General features: G+C 45.4%; 1 protein-coding gene across 2 annotated transcripts in view; it reads right to left on the reverse strand.

Annotated features, from left to right (window-relative positions):
- LOC143982541 (ubiquitin carboxyl-terminal hydrolase 49-like) overlaps nucleotides 1–26,605 on the reverse strand; it is a 110,018-nt gene that overhangs the window by 50,129 nt on the left and 33,284 nt on the right. For both annotated transcript variants that reach the window (XM_077481374.1, XM_077481375.1), the window contains exons 2-4: nucleotides 15,199–16,531; nucleotides 14,836–15,040; nucleotides 12,824–12,932 (exon numbers count right to left, since the gene is read on the reverse strand). In XM_077481374.1, coding sequence (XP_077337500.1) covers nucleotides 12,824–12,932; nucleotides 14,836–15,040; nucleotides 15,199–16,515 — 1,631 coding nt within the window. In that variant the 5' untranslated portion in view covers nucleotides 16,516–16,531. The remainder of the gene's footprint in view (nucleotides 1–12,823; nucleotides 12,933–14,835; nucleotides 15,041–15,198; nucleotides 16,532–26,605) is intronic.

Raw genomic sequence — 26,605 nt, forward strand, 5'->3', positions numbered from 1 at the left:
AGAGACGATCTACCATATGCACAAAGTTTTTTGAGAAATGCATTGAACTTCTGTCTCTGTCAATTGTTTTTGGTAGCAAATTTTTTTTTAATTTATTTTTTTTTTTTTTTACAAAGAAAAGGGGAGCGGCAATGGGCGCAAAATTTGCACCCAGTATAGCCAACCTCTTTATGGGGGAATGGGAGGATAAGGTGGTGTTTCATAACAGGAGGACAGAGCTCCTATTTTATAGGCACTATATTGATGATCTCTTCCTGATATGGTCCAGCCCAGAATGTTTTTAGAACATCTAAACAATAATACTATTGAACTGTCCAGTCAGTGGAGCAAGGAACAAATTAATTTCCTTGATGTAAATATTTACCGTGTAGAAGACAGGTTGCAAACTAAGGTGTTCAAGTCCACTGATGGGAACAGTTTCCTCCCCACACACAGTGGTCATCATGTCCTCTGGTTGAGGAATGTACCAAAGGGTCAGATGAGAGTAAGAAGGAACTGTTCAACGCTTGAGGGCTATGATTTACAATCAACGGAATAAAAAATTGATTTCTTGAAAAGGGATACAAGATCGAACATCTCGACGCGGTTGTTGAGGAAATTAGAACTGTAGCTTGAGAAGATTTTCTGAGAGATGTATCTTCAGAATTAAGGAATATGGATCACAAGTGGAGATTTAGTTCTTCATTTCACTCTCAATTTAGAGAGGTAGAGAATATTTTTAATACCCACTGGCATGTCCTCTGTTTGGACAAAAACCTGAATAAACCAAAATTTATCTACCGCAAAGCTCCCCTAGTTGACCTCCATACTTTTGGAACAGATGGCTTTTTGCCTGTAGGAAGTGTAAAGCGTGTAAAGAAGCGAGTAGACCGATGAGAGAGGTCAAAAGATTTATATCCCCTTCTAATAAAGAATTTTTTATCAAGCATTTCATCATGTGCAACACAACATACATGGTGTATGCTTTAACATGCCCTTGTGGGCTTATGTATATTGTAAGAACTAAACGTCTTAAGGATTCGAATAGCTGAACATGCTCACAATATCTCTATAGGCTTCAAAGTCCATAATGTGTCCCTCCACTTTAAATTACACCATAACCAGGACCCTGCAGGTGTAAGATTTTGGGATATTGATCATATTAAACCAGCATGGAGGGATACTAATATGGTGAGAGAAAACTCAACGAGAGTGTTTAACTGATAGCCTTACCTCCAAACGGTTAAATGTAGACTTAGATCTGAACTGTTTAAGTGACTTCAAGATGTACGAAGAGTATATACCAAATTTTCTTTTGGGAATAATATCCATGTAGTGTTTATTTTTAAATTACCTTACTATGGTTCTAGGAATGAAGTGCCCCTTGAAAAATTGATCTCCTTAAAGTGGTTTCAGAGATAAGACTATTATGAGGTTGCCATAGCGGGCAATGATTGTACCGATTTAGATATATAAAATGTTATATATATATTTTTTAATAATGTTTTAAATATTCTTATGGAATTAATAAGAATGTGTAAATTTAGTTATTTAAATGTATTTAGTTTTCTATTTTAGAAACTGTTCTTGAGCTTGTGTGTAAAAATAGTAGACAGTTTATAAAATGGAATACTGTTATATACATACTCTTCTGTTGAGAATTGACATGAATTTAGATTGTAATTATCGCTGGTTCAGTGTCATTATCTGCCATTTGCCCCTGAGTAATTCATTGGGGATGGTTAATAACCTGCAGCTTCCATTGTGCACCTTGTGGAAGCTTCGGGTCATACAAAGAGTTAATGACAATTGAGTTGTTTTGAATAAAGTCCGGGGCGCTGCACCGTGAGACCACGCCCCTTTGACAAAGTGGGAATTACTAAAACGGGTCAGGGCGTGATTTCACGGCGACTGGAAGAAACGTAATCTACACTGCGTTCCAAGGACTATGCTGAGGAATAGGAAGAAGTACATAGGTGGCGAGTGTTCCGTAATTGTTCCCACTGTGCCTCCAATATCCCAGTGACGGCTAACAGACAGATCAGCATATTGACACCTTGCCACCTGATCAAACTGTGGAACCAGAATTTGTATTTTGTTGGAACAATTTTAACCACTTCTTGAGCAGCGCATGCCAATGTACGTCAGCAGAATGGCACGGGCAGGCATATTGGTGTACAGGTACAATCTTAAATGCCGCCCTGCCATTGCTGTATAAATGACAATGGTCCCAAAAATGTGTCAAAAACGTCTGACGTGTCCGCCATAATGTCGCAGGCACAATAAAAAAAAAAAAAAAAAAAAAAAAAAATCACTGATCGCCGCCATTACCTAAAAATGAATAAAAATGCCATAAAACTATCCCCTATTTTGTAAACGCTATAACCAATCGCTTATTGCGATTTTTTTTTTACCAAAAATAGGTAGAAGAATACGTATCAGCCTAAACTGAGAGGAAAAAAAAGTTTTTTTATATATATTTTTTGGGGCTATTATAACAAAGTAAAAAATAATGCCTTTTTAAAATTGTTGTTTAATTTTTGTTTATAGCGCAAAAAATAAAAACCGCAGGGGTGATCAAATACCACCAAAAGAAAGCTCTAAAAAGGACGTCAATTTTGTTTGGGAGCCATGTCGCATGACCGCGCAATTGTCAGTTAAAGCGACGCAGTGCCAAATCGCAAAAACCGGAGTTAGACTTACCGGTAACTCTTTTTCTAGGAGTCTTCCAGGACAGCCTTTGAGATATAGGGCTCCTCCCTCCGGGACAGGAAACACGTCAAGCCAATTAAATAAAAGGTGTGGTCCTCCAGGCCCTCCTCAGTTTTACTCCAAGAACCGCCGGGAGGCTCTGAAAGACATAACACACTAACAATCACGTTAATACACATCCTCACCACTTAGTCCAATTTAAACAACTTTGGGTGGGAAGCCAGGCTGTCCTGGAAGACTCCTAGAAAAAGAGTTACCGGTAAGTCTAACTCCGGTTTTCTCATATTGTCTTCCAGGACAGCCTTTGAGATGATAAGCAAGGAGCTCACCTTGTCAGGGCAGGACCACTGCCTGGAGGACCTTACGTCCAAAAGTCTGCTCTTTATCAGACCATAAATCCAGACGGTAATGTCTTGCAAACGTTGAGTAGCTGGACCACGTTGCTGCTTTGCAGATCTCCTCCGGAGAGGCTCCAGCCCTCTCTGCCCACGATGTGGAAACCGCTTTAACTAGCGCCATTCGTATCCACCTGGTGATAGACGCTTTGGACGCCTTGCAGCCCTTGCGGGCGCCCGAAAAATTAACAAAAAGTGAGTCTGACTTCCTGAAGACCCTAGTGGCTTCTAGAAAAATTAATAGACTTCTCCTGACGTCTAACAAACTTAAAGATCTCGCCTCGTCCTCGTCTGAGGTTGAGAAAAAAGTTGGCAAAATAATATCCTGTGTCCTATGAAAAGTGGACACCACTTTAGGAAGAAAACTAGGGTCAGTCTTAAGTACTACCCTGTCCTCTAAGATTAACAAAAATGGCTCTCTGACCGAGAGTGCCTGCAGATCACTGACCCTTCTAGCTGACGTGATCGCTATCAAAAACACAGTCTTTAGTACCATCCACTTAAGTGATGCTCCCTCTAATGGTTCAAATGGGTCTTGGGTCAAAGCCCTAAGAACCAAGGCCAAATCCCAGGTAGGACAGGTCTTCATTCTGACAGGCCTGGATCTAGACAGAGCCTTGAAGAAGTTCCTGACAAATGGATTCTGCTGAAGGGAGGACTGAAGGAAAACGCTTAAGGCCGCCACCTGTACCTTTAGAGTGCTGATAGATAGGCCCAGCTCTACCCCTGCTTGTAGAAAGTCCAGGACTGCCGGGACCCTGGGGCTTGCAATTCCCTGTTCTCGCAACCAGGAATTAAACCTCTTTCCTACCTTGGCGTAAATTGCCCTAGCAACTGGTTTACGGCATTCTAACAAGGTCATAATCACTCTTTCTGAGAAACCCTGTGACCTTAAGATTTGTTCCTCAGATACCAGGCTGCAAGCTTGAGCCTCTCTATCTGAGGACACCGGATCGGCCCCTGGGAAAGTAAATCCTCCCTGACTGGTAGAAACAGCGGAGGATGGACGGCCAATCTCTTTATGCTGGCAAACCAGGGTCTCCTTGGCCAAAAAGGAGCTACTAAAATGAGGTCCGTAGTCTCCGAACGGAACTTCTGCAGGACCTCCGCCACCATCCTTACGGGAGGAAAGGCATAACACAGGCCGAACAGCCATGGATTGGCAAGGGCGTCTATCCCCCTGGCCCGATCCTGTGGGTGAACCGAAAAAAAGTGCGTCACCTTCCTGTTGCCTTCTGTTGCAAATAGGTCTATTTCTGGCCTTCCCCAGCATGACACAATCTCCTCGAACACTTCCTTGTTGAGGGACCACTCGTCCTGACCTATCTTCTGGCAACTGAGAAAGTCGGCCAGTAAATTCTGAGTTCCCTTTAGGTGAATGGCTGATATTGCGGACAAGTTCTTCTCTGCCCAGCAGAAGATTCTGTCCGCAATTACCTGGAGTGCAGGGCTTTTGGTTCCCCCTTGCTTGTTCAGGTAGGCTACTGCTGCCACATTGTCTGAGCGAACTTGCAGATCCCTGCCATTTAACTGGGACTGGAAGGTTTCTATAGCCTTCCAAACTGCCAGAAGTTCCTTCTGGTTTGAGGAACGACCTGTCTCTAGGTTCGACCAGGAACCCTGGGCTAAGCTTCCCTCTAGGTGGGCACCCCAACCCAGCGTACTGGCATCGGTCCTGACCACCACCGTAGCTTGTGGGGACCAGGGGAGACCCCTGTCTAGGTTGACCTGGGCCCGCCACCACCAAAGAGACCTCCTGACTGCCGAGGATAGGGGCATAACCTGATCCAGGCTCTCCTGCCTGCCATCCCAATAACGGAGCATGAGTCTCTGTAAAGGACGCTGATGATGCCTTGCCCAGACCACCGCTGGAAAGCATGATGTCATCAACCCCAGGACTCTCATAACCTCCCTGATCTGGGCTTCCCGACCAGATTGAAGCTGGGCTACCGCCTGCTCTAGCTTGCAGATCTTCTCCTCCGGAAGGAATACCCTCATTTCCACCGAAGAAATCCTGTATCCTAAATACAGGACCTCCTGTGAGGGGGTCAGCTGGGATTTTTCCTGGTTTATCAGCCACCCCAGTGAGCGCAGAAAAACCAAGGCCTCCTGTATGTCCCTCTGCAGCTGTTGGGCCGACTGGGCTATGAACAGTAGATCGTCCAGATATGGGATCACTGTTATAGCCTTGAGCCTTAATGGGGCCAGTGCCTCTGCCAGAAGCTTTGTAAAGATTCTTGGTGAGGCTGAAAGCCCGAAGGGGAGAGCTCGAGACTGGAGGTGTAACACACCCGTGTTCACCCTCACCGCCAACCTGAGAAATCTCTGAGATTCCAGATGAATCGGGATATGCCAATATGCATCCCTGAGATCCACTGTGGCCATGTGACAGCCCTGAAACAGGAACTTGGTTACCGAGAAGATTGACCCCATCCGGACCCGCTTGTATTTTATGAATCTGTTTAGGGGGCGGAGATTCAGTATTAACCTGAACTTTCCCGAAGGTTACTTTACCACAAATACGTGGGAGTAAACCCCCAAGCCTCGCTCCTCCTGAGGCACCTACGCCATTCCTTCTTGGTCCACCAGATCCCCCAGAAGAAGAGCCAAAGCCTCTGCTTTCTCTTGGTCCCTTGGTAACCTTGTTACTTGAAAATTTGGGAGGGGAACTGAACCAAACTCCAACCTGTAGCCGTTCCTTATTATATCTCGAATGAACGGACTTTCGGTTGAAGCTTCCCAGTGTGGGAGGAACTTCCCCAGTCTTCCTCCCACCGGGACGCAGGAGTCACTGTGTTTTAGGGGAGGGTTGAGGAGGACTGAATAAGATTCCTCCTTTGCCTCTTCCCTTGCCAATGCTTTTTGGGGCGAACCTCCCGTTCCTGTAGGTTCTGCTGCCTGGGGCTTCGAAAAAGGCGCTTCCCTTCAGGGAAAGCTTTCTTCCTATCCTGCGTGCGCTCTAACGCCTCTTGCAGGCCGGGCCCGAACAAATGGTCCCCTGAAAAGGGTAATCCACATAACTTTAATTTTGAAGCTGTGTCTCCTGACCAGGTTTTAAGCCAAACGGCCCTTCTGGCAACGTTCACTAGTGCTGCAGATCTAGCAGCCAGTTTGACTGATTCTGCAGAGGCATCAGCTAAAAAGCCCACAGCCTTGAACAGTAGCGGAAAGGACTTCAACAGCTGCTGCCTAGAAGTACCCGCAGAAATATGCGATTGTAACTGTGTAAGCCAACACTCCAAGTTTCTGGCCACACAGGTAGCTGCTAGGGCCGGTTTAAGCCCGCTGGAAGAGGCATCCTCAGGCTCTCTTAAGCAGCACATCTCCCCTCTTATCCGTAGGATCCCTGAGTGAACCCATATCATCAAAGGCCAAATCTGTCTTCTTAGAGACCTTAGCCAAGGGAGCATCTAATTTGGGAACCTTGTTCCAGGGATGCACCGCATCCGACTCAAAAGGGAACCTCCTTTTAAGGCTACTTGAAAAAAAAAAAAATGGCCTTTTTTCCGGTTGTTCCCACTCCAGCAGAATCGCCTCCACTAGCGACCTATGGACGGGGAATACCCTGTCTTTCATTACAATCGACCCTTGATACATCATGTCGTGTTTTGAAAGCTGGACCTGTTCCTCCTGATCTCCAAAGTGTCATATATAGCCTTGAGGAGGTCACCCACTTCATCCAAAGACAGCTTGTATCTGGCAGATCTAATGGCCTCTTCCTCCCCCTCAGATTCAGAAGTAGACTCTGTCCTAGAGGAGGCTAATGACCTGGGTAACCTCTCCCTATCCACCTGACTTGGTTCGGATAAGGAAGGCAAACTCACAGCCCTGGGCAAAGAGACAGAGGGACCCCGCACCCTATCCATCATGCTTTTAAATGACTGGAAGGTGGATGCAATTTCATCCTTTATGGATGTTAAAACATTGTGACAAGCTGCCACCGAGTCCTCTTTCACCAGGCTACTGACACAATCCGGGCAAGCGGCTTCCCCCAACCGGTGCCTAACTTAGCCCACACACGGCACATTTCCTTCTGGGCAAAGGTATCTGGGCTCTGTCCTGTTTAACCTACCAACAAAGAAAAACAGGGTCCCATTAAAATACCACCCCTGACCACACCACTGTGCTTCTAGGGTCCGCCTAGGAAGTGCCCCCCTTCACCAGCAGGTTCTCCACCCCGGGAAGGTACTATAGGTCAGAGTGACCCCCCACCCCCCAGTGTAAGTCCTGGTCTGCTCTCACCAAGCTTACCTGAGAGGTACTGGAGCCTGTTGAACCGGAGTCCACCTGCACAACTGCACTCTCCATGGTTCCTGTGTCTCACTCAGTCTCTCTGAGCCTTCACACCGCTCCGGGCAACCCTGTAGTCACACCGCCACGCCCAAAGGACTGGAACAGGTCCTGCGGCGCCCCCTGATGACGCGAATCCGGTGGAAGTGCGTCTCTCCCACTTCCGTACGCCAGAACGCAAAGTCTCCGCCCCGACGCCGTGCGTTCCTTACGAACGCACCGCTCACAGTACCCGGACGCCGGTCGGTGGAACGAACGTCTCCCGCCGCCATCCGACCGACAGGTACTAGCGGTTAGCGCTCCGAGGGGGAGATTGCCGCGCATCGGGGTCCCGTTCTCTCCGAACGTTTTAAATGGCAGCGGGGACTGAAAGCTACCCTCTCCTCCCTTCGTACGGACCGAGGGGTGCTAAGGGTCAGGTCCATCAAGGTGCTCTCCCCAGGCAAAACCCCTGAGAAGGAGCTCCCCTTACCAGTTCCAAACGTGCTCCTTCCCGTCCGGCAGGAAACACAAAAACTGAGGAGGGCCTGGAGGACCACACCTTTTATTTAATTGGCTTGACGTGTTTCCTGTCCCGGAGGGAGGAGCCCTATATCTCAAAGGCTGTCCTGGAAGACGATATGAGAAAAGTGGTTAAGCAATGTTTTTACCAAAGCACTGAATAGTAACAACGAAACTGCTCTATGTGGAGTTTATTTCGCCTTATGGTCCTGGAGTTCCTGCCCCCCTGAAACTTTCCAGTACGACCTAATCCATGTATACAGTAGGATTTCGTGGACGTCTGGGAGCAAATCTCCAACCGGATCTTTCCAATCTGATCGTATTGGTATATGAGACAGGATATCGTGGTTGTTTGAGGCTTTTTTTTATTATCAGTCCGGCGAGTTTGAACCGCAACGGGGTGTGTGGAGCACATGTGGTGGATTGTGGTGAAAGGTGCACTCGCCAGCAGACTTCTTTAGGGCCACCAATCTAACTCATTACGGACTTTTTTCTTTCCATCATTCACTCTATTATCATTCTACTATTTATTATTTGGTCACTGTGCTTGTGTATCAAATATTGTATTTATTGATTGCATATAGTTAAGAACATATGTTAGCCAGTCAATGTGCTTAGCTTGACAGGAGCGCCGCTCTGATAAAATGTAATATCTGATTGAATTTTCAAACTGTAATAAACCTTATAATATTCTAGTAAGTCACAGTACATGTTGGCATTTATGGTTCCCTCAATGAACCGTAGCTCCCCAGTCCTGGCAGCACTCATGCAGCCGCAGACCATGACACTCTCACCACCATGCTTGACTGTAGGCAAGACATGCGTGTCTTTGTACTCCTCACCTGGTTGCCCCCACATATGCTAGACAGCATCTGAACCGAATAAGTTTATCTTGGTCTCATCAGACGACAGGACATGGTTCCAGTAATCAATGTCCTTAGTCTGCTTGTCTACAGCAAACTGTCTGCGGTCTTTCTTGTGCATCATCTTTAGAAGAGGCTTCCTTCTGGAACGACAGCCATATAGACCAATTTGATGCAGCGTATGGTCTGAGCACTGATAGAATGACCGCCCCTTCAAGCTCTGCAGGAATGCTGGCAGCATTTATACATCTATTTCCCAAAGACAACTTCTGGATTTGACACCGAGCACGTGCACTCAACTTCTTTGTTCTGAGTGGAACTTCTCCTGTTAAACGGCTGTATGGTCGTGCTGCAGCTCAGTTTCAGGGTCTTGGCAATCTTCTTATAGTCTAGGCCACCTTTATGTAGAGCAACAATTCTTTTTTTCAGATCCTCAGAGAGTTCTTTGCCATGAGGTGCCATGTTAAACCTCCAGTGACCAATATGAGAGTGTGAGCGATAACACCAAATTTAACACACCTGCTCCCCATTCACACCCGAGACCTTGTAACCCTAGTGAGTCACATGACACCAGGGAGGGAAAAAGTGGCTAATTGGGCCCAATTTGAACATTTTCACTTAGGGGTGTACCACTTTTGTTGCCACCGGTTTAGACATTAAATGGCTGTGTGTTGAGTTATTTTGAGGGGAAAGCAAATTTACACTGTTATACAAGCTGTACACTCACTACTGTAGCAAAGTGTAATTTCTTTAGTGTTGTCACATGAAGAGATATAATAAAATATTTACAAAATTGTGAGGGGTGTACTCACTTTTGTGAGATACTGCATTTCATGCATGGACAGCTATTGCACAACTAAACAAATACATTCTTTGCAAACAAAGCAAAAAGGTCTGGTGAAATCCTTTTCAGTGCTTTTAAGTGAAAGTTCAAAGACCGGGCACTGTCAATTGAAGGAGAAGACTGCAGACTGTTTAGTCTTTATTTAAAGTTTCCAAAGAGATTGTGGGGACTATCTATATATTGATAATCTGAGCAAGTGATGGATGTCACATTCAAAATAAAATACAAGTAAGACAGTGGACATTTTTTCAAGGTTTCATTCTGCTGGTATGGTCATATCTATTGTTGGCATGTGACCCACTTGAAAACCTCATGAATAAGTTCACCATTATAAGTAGAAGAAGATGTGTGCCCCCCTTGTAACAGCAATACATGTGCAAAACATTACAAGAGAATAAAAGTGACAAAATAAGAAAACAGACACAAAAACAAACAAATTATTCATATACATACATACATACATACATACATACATACATACATACATACATATAACCCCTATTTATCTGAAAATATCAAGTAACCTTATAAAATATAGGTTATAAAAGAAGTTTAATAGTTAAAGTCATATTATGTACATCTGTTATTTTGAAATTTGATGTTTTTTGTTTTTAAATGCTTCCACATTTAAGTCTGAGTGTATTTGTAATGTAATAGATATACACAGTTTGAAAAGAACCCTGTAGCAAGGTAGGGCAAGTATAATATTGTACATTACTGGGAACTTAAATAAGTCAAAACTGTAACAAAACAAATGTTCTGGTCCACATAGAATAATAAACTGGTGGGACAACTGAAGTGGTTCAAATATGTTTTGACAAGTAATTTCACCAAAATTGTGAGTAGGAATGGCGTGTTCGGGATCCCGCCAGGAAGCCAGCACTGCACACCACTAACCAGAGGCAGTGAGAAATTTCCCGATGCGCAGCTGCACAGATTAAGAAATGCCTCACCGTCTAATTAGCCGTGGGCAGGTGGGATCCCGAACACGCTCGCGCCCATCTCTAAATCTATCCAGAAACAAACTTAATTCTACACAAGTTTAGATCTTTAAGAAACAGCATTTATATAGAATGTTCAAGTCTATAAAATTCTGTTTTACTGGCATTTAGGAAAAATTACATATAGCATGCAAAGTGTGTGCTGGTCCATAATGAGTTAAACTCTCCTCAGAGCTTCAATTACTTAAACCAAAGCACAGATAATATTGCCAAGAGATAAGCATCCCAGTTCAAGCTGACTGAAACAATCTGCAATAAAGGGTGACAGAGAAGAAGGGAAACATCAAATTCTACTGGGAGAAGAGGAGCCAATGGTGAAAAAAGCTGTACAGTATGTGGCAGCAAATCGCAGACTGAGAGGTACACATCAAATTTAGGACTTAAATCCTTTACATGGACTCATTCCCTATACCCCTTTATGTTACCCCCTTAATCCTCCAAAAACTATCCTAGAGCTACAGCCCCATACAAAAACTCAACTGCTTTGGCAGTGCTAAAATATATATGGTCCTGTTAATAAAGCTTAATTTAATTGAAATTGAATTGAGAGAGAGAAGGAGAGACTGACTTTCTCTTATAACCATGGAGAAATTTGGTACCACTCCACTAAAACCCAGAAGAGACAATTCTTTTTCTGAAAAAACTTGAGACTGACAAAAGAATTGCCATTCATTCAGGTTTGAACTATAGATACAGATACAACTCAGGCTGCACCTTTGATTTAATATTTTACATATTAAAACAAATTAAAATGGCACTGACAAAAATTATTGGACCCTTAACCTAATATTTTTCTGCATAAGCTTTAGCAGCAATTACTACAAACAAGTGATTTCAGCAACATCCAATATGTAGTTTCGCCCACTCTTCTTGGTCAACCTGCTCCAGCTGCCTCAATGTTTGAAGGGTGACTTCTGCAGACTACATATTGCAGCTCTCTATAGCAGTTCTATAGGATTCAGATCAGGGCTCATAGAAAGGCACTTCAAAATAGTTCAAGGTTCTGTTCTTAAATGCATTTCGCTGTGCGTTTTGGGTCATTATCCTGTTGATTGAACCAGAACCTGTGACTGAGACACAGCTTTGGAAACTGGCAGTACATTTTATTCTAGAATTCCTTGATAGTCTGAGATTTTTTTGTGCCCTGTGAAGATTCAAGGCACCCCATGCCAGCCACAGCACAGCAGCCCCCAAAACATCCCCTAGGCTCCTACAGTTTTCATAGTAGATAGTTGTCCTTTCCTTTAAAAGCCACATTTTTTGCGATCATCAACCTGATGCGCGTTAACAAAAAGCTTTGATTTTGTCTCTGTCCAAGGGACATTCTCCCAGAAGAATTGTGGGATTGTCAATATGCATTTTAGTAATAACCCTGGGTTTTCTCCCTTTGAACCCAAGGTCGCTCAGAAAGTGATAAATGGTGCAATCGGACATGGATGTGCCTTGACAATGGAATTTAGCTTGTATTTCTTTGGAACCTTCCTTGCTTCTGTCTATACTTCATACTACCCCCTGTTCAATGTGGGGACGATGCTCCTATTGCAGTCACTTCTAGGGGTTTGCTATGCTCCCATAGACCTTAAACTTCTTAAAATTTGAAACCGTAATCACAAAAAACATCAAGATGCTTAGCCATGGTCTTATAGCCTTTGCTTTCTCTGGTCCTTGTTTAGTGTAGTGCACATGAGCATACCAAACAGCAGAGTGAGTATTTTTTTCTAATTAAAAAAAGGCTGGCTGATTACAAGATTGAAGATACCAATTATAAAAAAAAAAAACGTTAGATATAAATCAAAAAATTATAATCTTTTCTAGAACAAATCTGGCCAAGTCATTTTAAATATCTTTGTAGAATAAACAACAATGTATCACTTTTCTTTCCGACATACCAAAAGGTATGCTGTATACATAAGGTTTTAATTTTATCACTGTTCAGGAGGAATGAAGCAATGTTTCCTACGTTTTGTAAAGGTACCAACACATTTGTCCACTTCTACATATACCTTGTTGCTCTTTCCCTTCATGCACTGTACATTGCTATGGCCCTTAACTGTTCCTAAAGGTTTGAAATAGTGGGCCAGACTTCGGATCTCCATGCTGAAGATGGTATCTGCTTACCCAGGGCTCTCTGAATTAGCTATATCTAGTCCAAATCTGTGTCAGTTATTAAATCTTTACATTGCACATACTGAAATAAAGAACTGCAAAATATTTGTGATAAAGAATAATTTATCTTACCTGAAACGCTTAAGATGCAGCCGCAGAACCTGAGGTAGTCTGAATATCATAAGTTGCTTCTTGGCCTCACTGAGCACAAGGGGCTTTGGAGAGGACTTTCGTCTCCGACCTGAAAGAAATTTGAGTTAGCTATCCGGCTGCTAAAGCTGCACAGGTAAACAAGAGAACAGAAAAGTAAGCAGATACTCGATTATGAGTATAGGGATATTGTTTGCAAAATTAGAAAATAGTAAACCAAACTATTTAAACATTTTAGTTAACACTGCTGTTAGCCCATTGATGAATCGGACTTTGAGCTTCCAGCTGTCACAGAGCAGGAGCACGCCTTTATTATTCTGTCTGTCTTTATCTCTACTACCCATGTCCATAAACCTCAATTCATATAAGATAAAAAGTTCCTAGTAATAGGACAGTACTGTCTCCTCATGTTCAGAGTCCTCATTTACCCACTTGTCGACCAGCTCACGCAGATATACTGTGACAGGTCGGCTCTCCTGCACGTCGGTCTGTGCAAGGAGGATAGCGGGTGCACACGCTCGTCCGCCGTTAACACAATGTCAGCCCCAGCGACCTGCGATCATGGTGAGGAGAGACATAATGGGGAACTGCCTATGTAACCAAGGCAATTCCCCATTCTGCCAGATGACATGACAGATCTACTGTTCCCAGTGATCAGGAACAGCGATCTGTCATGTTTCAGCAAGCCCAACCCCCCCCCCCCCCCCCACAGTTAGAACACATCCAGAGAACACACCCAACCCCCTTGATCGCTACCCAGTGTTAACCCCTTCCCTGCCAGTGTCATTTTTACATTGATCAGTGCATTTTTATAGCACTGATCAATATAATAATGTCACTAGTCCCCAAAGTGTGTCATTTGGGGTCAGATTTGTCCGCCACAATGTCGCAGCCCCGCTAAAAATCACAGATCGTTGCCATTACCAGAAAAAAACAAGAATAGGAAAAAATAAATATAGAAGTCCCTAAATCTAGCCTGTAGTTTGTAGATTTGATAACTTTTGAGCAAACCAATCAATATATGCCTATTGCGATTTATTTTTTACCAAAAATATGTAGAAAAATATATATATCGCTCTAAACTGAGGAATACTTTTGATTTTTTATATTTTTTTTGGATATGTATTAGTTTTTTTTTTTTTAATGGTTGGTCTTTTTTTGTTTATAGCGCAAAAAATAAAAAACCGCAGGAGGTGATCAAATACCACCAAAAGAAAGCTCTAAAAGCAGATTAACAGCACAGTGCTTGTGCTATGTAATCTGTCCCCCTCTAAAACTGTAAAAAACCTCCTTGAACCTGACACTTCCTGTATCTCCAGCCCCCCCCTTCATCATCTGCAGCCCTGCTCTGCTCTCTCCCCCTCATCCCCCACTCCCTGCCTCTCAGCTCCATGTCTGTCTCTGCCGCCCCCACCCCACCACCACTATTAGTGCAAATAAATTCTAAATGGTTCCTGCCATCCCCTCTATTATAGATGGCCATACCACACTATATTAGTCTTTTAGAAAAACAAGGCATGTAAATATCTTTTTAGAGCGATCTTCAGGCTGGTCACATGACTCTGGGCCGGTTTCCAGGGCTACTACAGGAGGGGCTGAGCGGCCATGTTATCTCCCCAACTGACATCAGAGGGAGATCTCGACTCCTCCTGCAGAAGCCATGTTTTGGAGCTGTACAGCAGATGCAATTCATGTGGTCGGCCTGAAGATCGCTCTAAATCTGTATTTACATACCTCGTGTTTATATATTATATATATATATATATATATATATATATATATATATATATATATATATATATATATATATATATATATATATATAAAAAATAAAAATAAAAGACAGACAAAGTGTACTATGCCTGCCTATAAGAGGGGCTGCCAGTGTTTTTAATGCAAGGGTTAACAAACACTTCAATATTATCACACATTATTCCAACTAGAGAGCCCAAGATAACTTTTCTACTGAAGCTATGACAGCTAATACCACTCACTATTACACTGGTCACAAGCATAAATTCTTCCTTCCAAGGCCTCAGTTTCTGTAAACTTGGATAACATTTCCGTAAGCGTGCATTCAGTAGTAGTGACTGGAGCAATCCCCTTTTCTAGGCAGTGATAACGCTCAGGGAATTCCAGTGACAAATCCCAGAAAGGTTCCACTGTGTCAGACTTATAACTGCATGTCAGACAAGTAACCTGTGAAAAACAAAAACAAAAAAAAAAACATATATACGAAACATTCATGTATTTACGAGGGTCTATTCTAGAAACGAAAAAGGCTGCCTGCAAAAAAGATGTAAAGTGAACAGTTGTGAGAGGCTTATATAAAGAACAGTAACAAAAAGTGTTCTCACCTGACTGAGCAGTTGCCCATGGAATATTGTGTTCACTACCTTTAACACCTGTTTGGTGAGCTTCCGCTGGGAAATGGGGATAAGTATTCTGTGTTTGCTGCCCTCAGACTCCAGTTCCTGTTGCACCTTATCCAGAAGCTCACACAAGAACTCCTGAGCATCTTGCTGGTCATACCCCCTAAAGGCTGGAATTAGGTTCCAAACAGAGTGCAGCATGGCAAAGGGCGAAACCAGCGCCCATTTCCCTGACCACATAACTCGAAACAGGGTGTGTAGTTCATGGCAAAGAGAGAGCTGCTTGGTGCTGGGTTCCTTGGCTTGAATTAGCTCCAAGTTTTTCTTAAGCGATGACCCCCCATTCAACTTAAGGCCCCCAGATGGGCACTGTGCACCACTATCACCCATACAGTGCTTGCCATTGGTGCCTTTTCCCAAAAGTTCCTCTTTCTCACAGGGATCCAAGGTAAGGAAGCATTCCCTGAACTTCTGCAGGTGACTCAGTACCTGTAGTATAGAGTTCATGTAACAGGTGTTTCCAAGATTGCGAAGTCCTGTAACTCCAGGGGTCACATTGGGCCGTATTGAGTATAGCTGATTAAAGCGCCTTTGAGCCTCTTTTCTTGAAGCTGGGCTGCTGGTCGTCATGTCCCTGAATTTACGGGGAATAAGGCTGTCCCTGTGTGTGTGCGATAACAGACGGGCACTTTTCCTTGGAGGGGTGTTTGCTAGCTCTTCAAGAAGACGTCGTTTCACTTCTTGACGCTTTAGCCTAGCTTCTTCTTTCTTTCTCTCTAGCTCAGCTTTCTGTCTCTTTTCCTCTAATTTAAGCTGGCCCCTTGAGCTTTTTTCAAACCATTGCCTGAGCGCTTTTGCTAGCAGCGTATGGCGTCGATGCCGCAGTGCTGTGAGCATCAAAGGTTGCCCTTGTGACTTAAGGCTATCAGACCCCTCAATAGCTGTGGTTTGTGAACGCAAACTTCTGCGGCTGGATGTTTCCTGCTTTTGACTCCGCACAGCAGACAGCGCACTTCTCAGTAGCTTTAGGTCACCCTCTGGGTTATCATTTAAAACATAGTCCTGGCACAAATAGCAGAAGACATAATGCTCATGCACCTCCATAACCAAAGGGTGTCTGCTTTCTTGGAAGTGGCGCAACGCATGCTCTTCAATGTAACGTCCACAGGCCACATGGGAACACTTGAGACAGGCCCATATGGATTCTTTAGTATCACAATCCACACAGCGCCATTTCTGTGGATTTAATATTGAGTGGTCTTGGGATAAGCGCAAGCGTCCCACGTGTTTACATCGATCCATGTCTCACAGCAAAATCCTACAGGGAAACATAAGGCAGTAAGAATCACACAAGTTTGTAAAATATTAATTTTAATTTTTATATCTAAATTATTTTGCAAAGTAACATGGAGCAGATTCACAAAAAAAAAAAAAAAAAGTAAAGTATACAAAAATTAAATTTTAGCAGAAAATGCAGCAAGAGGCTAATTTCACCCAAATTTCAGGAAAGGCGAAGTTAGTAAAGGCAACTGTGTTAAATAAATTCTTCTCTTCAGTTTATGTGAGCAAACGAAGGGTATAATAAACATGACCATAATCTTAACCACTTTAACCCGGGAAGGATTTACCCCCTTCCTGACCAAGCCCTTTTTTGTGATACGTCATTGCGTTGCTTTAACTGACAATTGCGTGGTCAAGCAACGTTGTACCCAAACAAAATTGACGTCCTTTTTTCCCCACAGAGCTTTCTTTTGCTGGTATTTATAGCACAAAAAATTAAAACTGCAGATGTGAACAAAAAGAGACAATTTTGAAAAAAAAAAAAGCAATATATTTTTTTACTTTTTGCTAGAATATATATCCCCAAAAACATAACAAACAAATGATATAAAAATAGGATTTTTTGTACTCTTTTGTACCGTAAAATTATTTTCTCTGTAATTCACCAACCGACACAGCTCCTCTCTAACAAAATGGCAAAGTTGTAATACAACACTTCAGAACTTTTAGTTCCGCCCAGGGGGCGGTCCCTAGGCTACAACCCCTACAGCCTGCCCTAGCAGACTCAGTACATCAACAAGCAGTATAACGCAAAGAGAAAAAGGAGGGGCGGGTGCTGTGTCGGTCGGTTAATTACAGAGAAAAGGATTTTATAGTGAGTACAAAAAAATCCTATTTTCTCTTATATTCACCGACCAACACAGCTCCTCTCTGTAACAAAATGGGACATCCCCAAGCAGTGCCAAACGAGGGGTGGGAAAACAGCATAAAACTTCATCCACCTTGGCAAGTGGGAACTAGTGAAACTTTACCCACCAAACAGTGCGTGGAAAAACCACCACAAAAATCAGGGTATCTTCAACAGGAGTGATTACCCAAAAACGGCACCAAAACTGCGGAAGTAATGCAACAGTGCATTAAAATCAGGGTATCCGCAACAGGAGTGATCACCCCCAAAAAAAACAAAAAACAAAAAAAAAAAAAAACAGTACTGTGTTTTTTTCGAAAAACCAGGAAAAAAAATTATTTTGTATTTTTAATTGCAACTGCATGGTCGCCTGCAAAACTTTGCGCCCAAAACAGGCATCAGCCGTTGCACTGACGTCTACCCTGTAAAATTTGATAAACGTGTGGACAGATGACCAAGTCACCACCTTACACACCTGAACGACAGATGCCTGGTATCGGAAAGCCCAAGACGTCCCGATTGCCCTCGTGGAGTGGGCCGTGACCGGAAAGGAGGGCACCTGCCCCTTCAAGGCGTAGGCTTGTACTGCAATCTGTCTGATCCACATAAAAATGGTGGCCGACGAGACCGCTATGCCTTTCTTTGGACCAGCCTTCGAAACAAACAGTGAGTCTGACTTCCGAAAAGGAGCCGTGGCAGACAAATACACCCCAAGAACCCGAACCACATCCAGAGTGTGAAGGGCCACCTCCTTAGGATGTTTCGGCTTAGGACACAGAAATGGCAACACAACGTCCTCATTGATATGAAAAGCCGAAACTACCTCTGTAGAAGGGACGGTTGCAGACGCAATACCACCTTATCCTTGTGGATAACCAGATAGAGCGACTTGTAAGACAAGGCTTCCAGTTCCGAAACCCTCCTTGCCGATGCGATGGCCACAAAAAAGACCACTTTCTGGGAAAGAGTCAACAGGGGAATCTCCCGGATATTTTCAAACGGCGGTTTTTGAAGCGCCGATAACACCAGGTTCAAATCCCAAGGGGGTAACGGTGGACTACATGACGAACCCCCTGAACAAAAAGGTACTCACTAACGAGTGAGACGCTAAGGGGTCGCTGGAAAAAACAAAACAAAAAAAAAAAAGACAGCCAAAGCTGAAATTTGTCCTTTAATGGTGCTCAGTGCCAATTTCTGGTCTACTCCTTGCTGAAGGAACAGCAGGATCCTGGATATGGAAAAGGAGCGTGGATGCCATCCTTTCTCCTCACATGGAGATATAGGCCTTCCAGACACGATGTTATATCTTCCAAGAGGAAGATTTTTATGCTCTCAACATGGTTGAGATCCCCGATTCCGACAAACCCTGGTTCCTCAACACCTGGCTCTCAATAGCCATGCCGTTAAAACCAGCGATGGTAAAGCAGAATGGAGAATCGGACCTTAAACCAGAAGGTCCTCCCGCAACGGCAGTAGTCAGGGAGCGTCTGCCACCAGATGCACCAGATCTGTGCACCAAGGACGCTGAGGCCAATCTGGGGCAACCAGTATTACTGGGATCCCCTCGGCTTCCACACTGCGAAGCAGGCATGGCAAAAGTTTTAATGGAGGAAAGGCGTAGATCAGCTGGTACTGATCCCACTGAGCCACCAGCGCGTCCGACGCATCTGCCCAAGGATCTCTTGTCCTGGGCACGAATCCTGGCACCTTCCGATTGAGACGGGAGGCCAGAAGATCCACGTCTGGTGTGCCCCAACTCAGGCACAGTGACCTTCGGATGCAATGTCCATTCCCTGGGTCCAGCATTTGGCGACTGAGATAGTCCACCTGCCAGTTTTCCACTCCGGAGTGTAAATGGCCAATAGGGCCGGTACATGTCGCTCTGCCCACCGAAGTATGTGAGCGACCTCCCGAGCAGCGGCTGAGCTTCTTGTTCCTCCTTGGTGATAGACGTATGCCACCGCGTTGGCGTTGTCCAATTGGATCCTGATCGGACGTCCTTTCAGTCTCATTGATCATGTGGATAGGCACAGCCTGATCGCTCTCAATTCAAGCCGATTGATTGGCAACCTGGATTCTTTCGTCGACCAGAGGCCCTGAGCCGAATGAACCCCCATCACTCCACCCCAGCCAGATAGGCTGGCATCCGTTGTGATCACTGTCCACTTCAGAGGTAGGAAAGATTTTGCTGACTAAATCACTGGGGGCCTCAACCACCAGATCAGTGAGTCTGACTGACTGGCTCACCTGGATCTGGTGATCCAGGGACAACTGAGATTTGTCCCATTTTGACAAAATCTCCTACTGCAGGACTCTGGTATGGAACCGGGCAAATGGCACCGCCTCGAAGGAGGCCACCATGAGCCCCAGGACTCGCAGGCAAAAGCGAAGCAACGACCACTGGCGGTTCGTCAGCAATGTACCTGCGGATCTGAGAGTCTGCAGTTTGTCTGAAGGGAGAACACTCTCACTTCCAAGGAGTCCAGCAGCAAGCCTAGGTACTCCAGACGCTGGGTCGGCACCAAAACCGACTTCTTTATCTCAGAAGGAGATAGTCTAGGTATCCCATGATCTCGATCGCACATTGCCGCAGCAACGCCAAAACTGGAGCCACCCTTGGTAAAGACTCGGGGGGGCTGATGCCAGGCCAAAAGGGAGAGCCACATACTGATAGTGGGCTTCCCCAACTGCAAATCGCAGAAACTTCTGATGCCTTAGGCATATGGGTATGTGCAGGTACGCATCCTGGATGTCTAGACGCCAGGAAGTCCCCTTGATGGAGTGCAGCGACTACCGAGCGAACTGATTCCATTCTGAACCTCTGCACTTTTACAAAGTGATTGAGGGCTTTTAGATCCAAGATTGGACGTACCCCTTCCTTTTTGGAAACTACAAACATATTTGAGTAGAATCCCTGGAAACGTTCCGAGTCCGGAACCGGTACAACCACCCCGTGACTCAGCAGGTCCCTTATTGCCCCCAAGAGGGCCTCCCAGGGAACCGGGGAAATGGGTATGCTGGAGGGGAAGAATCTTTTCTGTGGCCAAGAGAGGAACTCTATCTTGTAGTCGGAGGAAATCATCGCAAACCCATCGGTCGGACAGTCGAGAGGACCACCGGGCTGCAAACTCCCGAAGACGGCCCCCCACCCGAAAACAAGTGTGGGGGCGAACCTTCATGCGGTGCCAGGGACGCTTTTGTCCGCCCGTGGACGTCCTGTCGGGCTGGGGGCGCTTTTTCGAAGCTCCGGGCGGACAAAAAAACAGTTTGTGAGTGGAAAAAAAGGGCCCTTGCCTACGGCGTGGTTCCTTAGAATTCCTGGCCTGTGGGAGCAGTGTAATCTTACCACCAGTGGCATTTTTAATAATGTCATCCAAAATGGCTCCAAAGAGCCGGTCGCCAAGGAAGGGAAGATCCGTCAGGGCTTTTTGGGATGCCTGGTCGGCAGACCAGCATTCTAACCATGTTAGGCGCCTCAGCACCACAGCTGACACTGAAGCCCCGGAAAACAACGGGAGAGTATCCAGGGACACATCACAGACGTACTTAAGGCCTTGCACTAGTTGGTCTGCTAGTTCCATGCAGACGGGAGAAGCCTGTTGCTCTCCCAATTCGTGATGCAAAAGTTTTGCCCACTCAGTCAGTGTCTGCAACACTAGTGCGGATGCCAGTACTGGTCGCATGGCAGACCCCACAACCGTAAACAAGAATTGAGCCACTGCCTTGGCCTTCCTGTCCGTGGGATCCTAAAATGCAGGAGTCCCTTCTACCGGGATCGTGGTTGCTTATTTAACCTGGATACTGGGGAGTCCACGACCGGAGGAGCTGACTACTTTTTGAGAAGGCTTTCCTCAAAGTGGTAAAGCACCGGCATGTTTTTGGGAACCGAAAAGGTCCGTTGTGGTCAACCCCATTCCCTGTAAAAGAACATGTCAAAATAAGTCAGATACGGGAACACCTTAGGTGAACGTGCTGGCTTGTGGGACCCAAAAGGGACCGGTACATCAGCAGAGGGATCTGCTTGCTCCTGAATCTTCAGGGTATCACGCACAGCTGTGATAAGTGTTCCAACATGCGCTTTGTCGCGCACAGACTCAGACAGGGACTCATCCTCACTGTCCGAACGGTCCTGGTCAGTGCCATCTGATAGGACAGAGCAGGGGTCATCAACCGCAGCAGGGCCCGAGTCTGTATCAGAGCTCTCCCCAGAGGACGGGGAAGCAGGGGCCTCTTTAATGCACCTTTCTTCCCATGCACCGCCTCCATCCTAGCAACAACGAATTGAGGACCACCGTCAGGGTGTCCATGGGCACTGCGCAGTCCGCAGTTGACCCGGTTGCAATTGCCTGGATTTCGGGGGAAGAAACACCAGTTTCTGAAGCCATGCTGACCCTACCCTGTCTGCCACCTGAAGGGGACCTAGGACAGTGAAAAGTCCCACCCTCCTGCTGCCGCTGACTGGGGGGCTCCCACCTGACAGACTCACCACCCTGAGGAGTTCTGTGCTGAATACAAAGTAATGCCTGCAGCCCCCAGGGGTTCCCAAGCGCAGAGGGGAAAAAAACTGTGTCGGCAGCCGCTGTGGAAATGAGTGCTGAAACGATCTGTACAGCGTGCTCAGGCTTTAGGAAAATGGTCGCCCAGCGTCCTGTACATAGACAGGAACCACAGGAAGCATGGCTGTGAAAGCACATGTCATGCTGCTGCTAGAGAACACTGAATGAACGTGCTCAGGCCTCCGGAAAATGGCCACCAGTGTCCTGAATAGGAAAACTCACAGAAAATGGCCGTTGAAGCCCACATAGACAACCTGCTCTGCCCATACCTAAAGTGGCCGCTAGATCGCCATGAGGTGAAAAATAAAACACCCCCAGCGCTGGCCCAACACAGTAAAACCTCACAGGCACCTTCCAGGGACCCCCACACAGGACCCAGGACCACCGCTATCCGTTCAGCCCCTCCATTAAAGGTGAGAGTCCACAGAGAGCCCCTGCATAGGTTACACACACCGCTCAGCATACACATGCAGCGAGCCCCCCGGAGGGGGAGGATAGAGGTTAGATAGGGACAGGAGAAGGAGAGGGAGGTGAGGTGGCCCCCGAATCGATCTCCCAGGGAATGCCCAGCTCCTCAGCCCCACCGAAGCAGAGAGAGCTGTACTTAGCAGTCCTGAAGAGCTGGGATACATTCCATTACAGACCCACTCACTGATCAGTACAGGGTGGCTGTTGGCCATACTGTGAGCCAGACATCAGTAGCCCGGTCATATGTATGCCCCGGAGCATAAAAGCTCACCGACCACCTCTGGAGCTGAGGTATGTCATGGCCTGCCGAGCCGTAGCTGTGACCTGCACACACTCGATGGCCAGACTGGGGAGACTACAAGGATAAGTGAACCAGCCTGCCACCCAGCCGGCTGTTGATAGAAGATCACAGGATCATTCATCTTGCGCAAAAAGCAATGCTTCTGCACCAAAAAAATAGGGCAGGCTGTGGGAGTTGTAGCCTAGGGACCGCCCTCTGGGTGGAACTAAAAGTTCTGAAGTGTTGTATTACAACTTTGCCTAGTAATCTCCAGTGATAGGCCTGACAACCCATTTTGTTACAGAGAGGAGCTGTATCGGTCGGTGAATATAAGAGAAAAACAAATTTCTTCCTCAGTTTAGGCCAATATGTATACATATTTTTGGTAAAAAAAAATTAAAATAAAATCATCGCAATAAGCGCATATTGATTGGTTTGTGCCAAAAGGATTGCGTCTACAAAATAGGGGATAGATTTATGGCATTTTTAATTTTTTTTTTTATTAGAAATGGCGACGATCTTGCAATTTTTATCAGCAGTGCAACGTTGCGGCGGACAGATCGGACACTTTTGACACCATTTTGCAACCATTGGTATTTATACAGTGATCAGTGCTATAAAAATTCATTGATTACTGTGTAAATGTCACTGGCAGGAAAGGGGGATAAACACTAGGGGGCGATCAAGACGTTAAATGTGTTCCCTCAGTGTCTTCTAACTGTGGGGGGGTGGTGGTCTCACTTGAACATAACATAGATCACTGCTCCCGATCACTGGGATCAGTAGATCCCTGTCATGTTGCTAGGCAGAACAGGGAAATGCCTTGTTTACATAGGCATCACCCCGTTCTGCCTCTCCATGCCACGATTGCAGGCCAGAGACCCGTTCCCGCTAGCCGCCGATGACAGAGTGATGGGTACGTCGTTTTGCGCACCCATGCCACTTTGCCAATGTATATTGGCGTGAGCCAGTCGGCAAGTGGTTAACGGATAAGTTCACCTGTTTTGTTTTTTTCCCCCAAATTCCAGCTCCCCTATGTACCAATATAGCACTACTGTATTTCATTTGCAGAAATAAAAAACTGTCTACATGGCTGTTTAAAAACACTTATCCATTACCTCTGCCTTACTTCCTGGACAGACTATAGGTCATGACACAAGAAGGATTTAACCAGCCGACCTCATTAGCACACACCCTGCATCTACCCTCCTACCTACCACCCATTTCCAGGTGCATGTTTTTTCAAATGAAATGCAATCAGGGATCACCGTTCTTCTTTACCTAAATTAATTTTAATCTTGCATAGATCATTTATTTGGCATTTTGAAGTGTGCAGGAGATGAGATAACAGCCTATGTGGATAGAGCTGTAGTATTGAAAACAGAATTGTCTCCTGGGTTCTGTAAAGTTCCCCATACACCATCTATACAATCTGATTGTACAATCCCCTTTAGATCCACCATCAACTATGTAGTGCAAGGGCCTACCTGACTGGATACTGACTGATTGGCTACATAGGCATTTCCTCCTGTTATATACATTTGGTAAAATTACTAGTTGCACTTTCAGTGCCATTAATTGTTAAGGGCAAACCAAACAGAAGCAAACACACATTTTGCCATGTGAAAAAAAATGTATCAAATGCTGCAAAGACACCGTAAAAAACATGCAACCCACAACAAGCCAAAATGTCCCAGGAGCCACATGTAGCACAGCTCATTGAAATCAACAGGCTGCTGCCCTATGTGTGCCACGGGAAAAACAAGCCAAAAAACTTGCACTATGCTAGATGTGAATGTGGCTTGACAGATGAGAGTTTCTGTACACTCCCTCCCATGTACTTGTATAAAGATGGCCATACACTATGCAATCTGACGGTATGAGTGCCTTTAAATTTACCAGAACTATGGATTAGGAGTACCCACCTATCTATCCATTCACTCTGTATCCAATCAGACAGTTGCTGGTAGATCTAAAAGGAGCTTGTACAGTCAGATTGTATAGTGTATGTCAAGCTTTACAGAACCAAGGACACACTTCTGACTTCAATGCTACAGCTCTATCCACATACGCTGTTATCTCATCTCCTGCCAACTTCAAAATGCCAAGTGAACGATCTATGCAAGTTTAAAGATAAGGTAGGGAAAAAAAAAAAAAAAGGATTCTTGTGTATTTAGTAGAGAAGAGTGATCACTGATTGATCGCATTTCATTAAAAAAAACATGCACCTGAAAATGGGTGGTAGGTAGGAGGGTAGATGCAGGGTGTGTGCTAATGTGGTCAACTCCTTTCTGTGTCATGACCTATAGTCTGTCCAGGAAGTGAAGCAGAAATAATGGATAAGTGTTTATCCACTTGACCACTGGGCACTTAAACCCCCTTCCTAACCAGACCAATTTTCAGCTTTCGGTGCTCTCACACTTTGAATGACACTCAGTCATGCAACACTGTACCCAAATGAAAATTTTCCCACATAGAGCTTTCTTTTGGTGGCATTTAATCACCGCTGGGTTTTTTATTTTTTACGCTATCAAAAAAAGACTGTAAATTCGGTAGAAAAAAATTCTGTTTTTCTTTTAATATTTATTGCAGAGTATTGGCGAGTATTGCACAGTATGTAGTTGTAGCAGTCTTTCGGCTATGGCCTGGTCGGTATGTGGTTAAATAGCCGCAAAGAGAGTGAGGTAAGCGTGTGTAGAATAAATGGAAAGCGGTTTTATTTTTGCAAAAGAAGTACATTAATGGTATATGGGGAGCTGAAATTTCGAAAAAATTAAAATAAAAAAAAAGGTGAACAAAAAAGGTATACCGTATATACTCGAGTATAAGCCGAGATTTTCAGCCTCTTTTTTGAGGCTGAAAGTGCCCCCCTTGGCTTATACTCGAGTCATCGCTGTCTGCCCGCTCGATCAGCGTGTCGAGCAGACAGACAGCGGCCATTCTATAATTCAAAAGCCGCGCCTCCGGCTCCGCCTTCGCCTGTGATAGGCGGAACACTGAATTTCCCAGCAGCCTGTGTTCCGCCTATCACGGACATCGTATCATCCTCGTACTACGGACGAGGATGATACGATGTACGTGATAGGCGGAACACAGGCTGCTGGGAAATTCAGTGTTCCGCCTATCACAGGCGAAGGCGGCGGTGCAGCTTTTGAATTTTACAATGGCCGCCGAGGCGCCGACGAAGAGGGCACGGGACGGAGGCAAGGCAAGGCACGGCACGGGACGGGACGGGACGGGACGGGACGGAGGCAAGGCACGGCGGCAAGGCACGGAGGCAAGGAGGCAAGGCACGGGACGGAGGCACGGGACGGAGGCTCGGGACAAAGGCTCGGGACACAGGTAGGCTGGACACACACACACACACACACACACACACATGGATGGATACACACACACACAGGGATGGATGGATGGATGGAGACACACACACACACAGGGATGGATGGATGGAGACACACACACACAGGGATGGATGGATGGATGGACACACACACACACACAGGGATGGATGGACGGACACACAGGGATGGATGGACGGACACACAGGGATGGACGGACACACAGGGATGGACGGACACACACACAGGGATGGACAGGCATGTCTCACCCTCGGCTTATACACGAGTCAATAAGTTTGCCAGTTTTTTTGGGGGTAAATTGGGGGCCTCGGCTTATATTCGGGTCGGCCTATACTCGAGTATATACGGTACTTATTCTTTAATATTATTATATTGAATGGATGCTTGTTTGTGGCTGACAGATACCGGTGTTGAAATAAGACTAGAAAAATGTGAATAAATCACCAACCAGATGTCCAACACCTGAGAGTTCTCAATGAATGTAGCCATGTTATAGCCAGACCATTGTTCCTAATTTTTAAGGCCAACATACTGACTG

Source organism: Lithobates pipiens, unplaced genomic scaffold, assembly GCF_037356315.1.
Source record: "Lithobates pipiens isolate NorthernLeopardFrog02 unplaced genomic scaffold, aLitPip1_a1.2 Scaffold_16, whole genome shotgun sequence".
NCBI classification, from domain to species: Eukaryota; Metazoa; Chordata; class Amphibia; order Anura; family Ranidae; genus Lithobates; species Lithobates pipiens.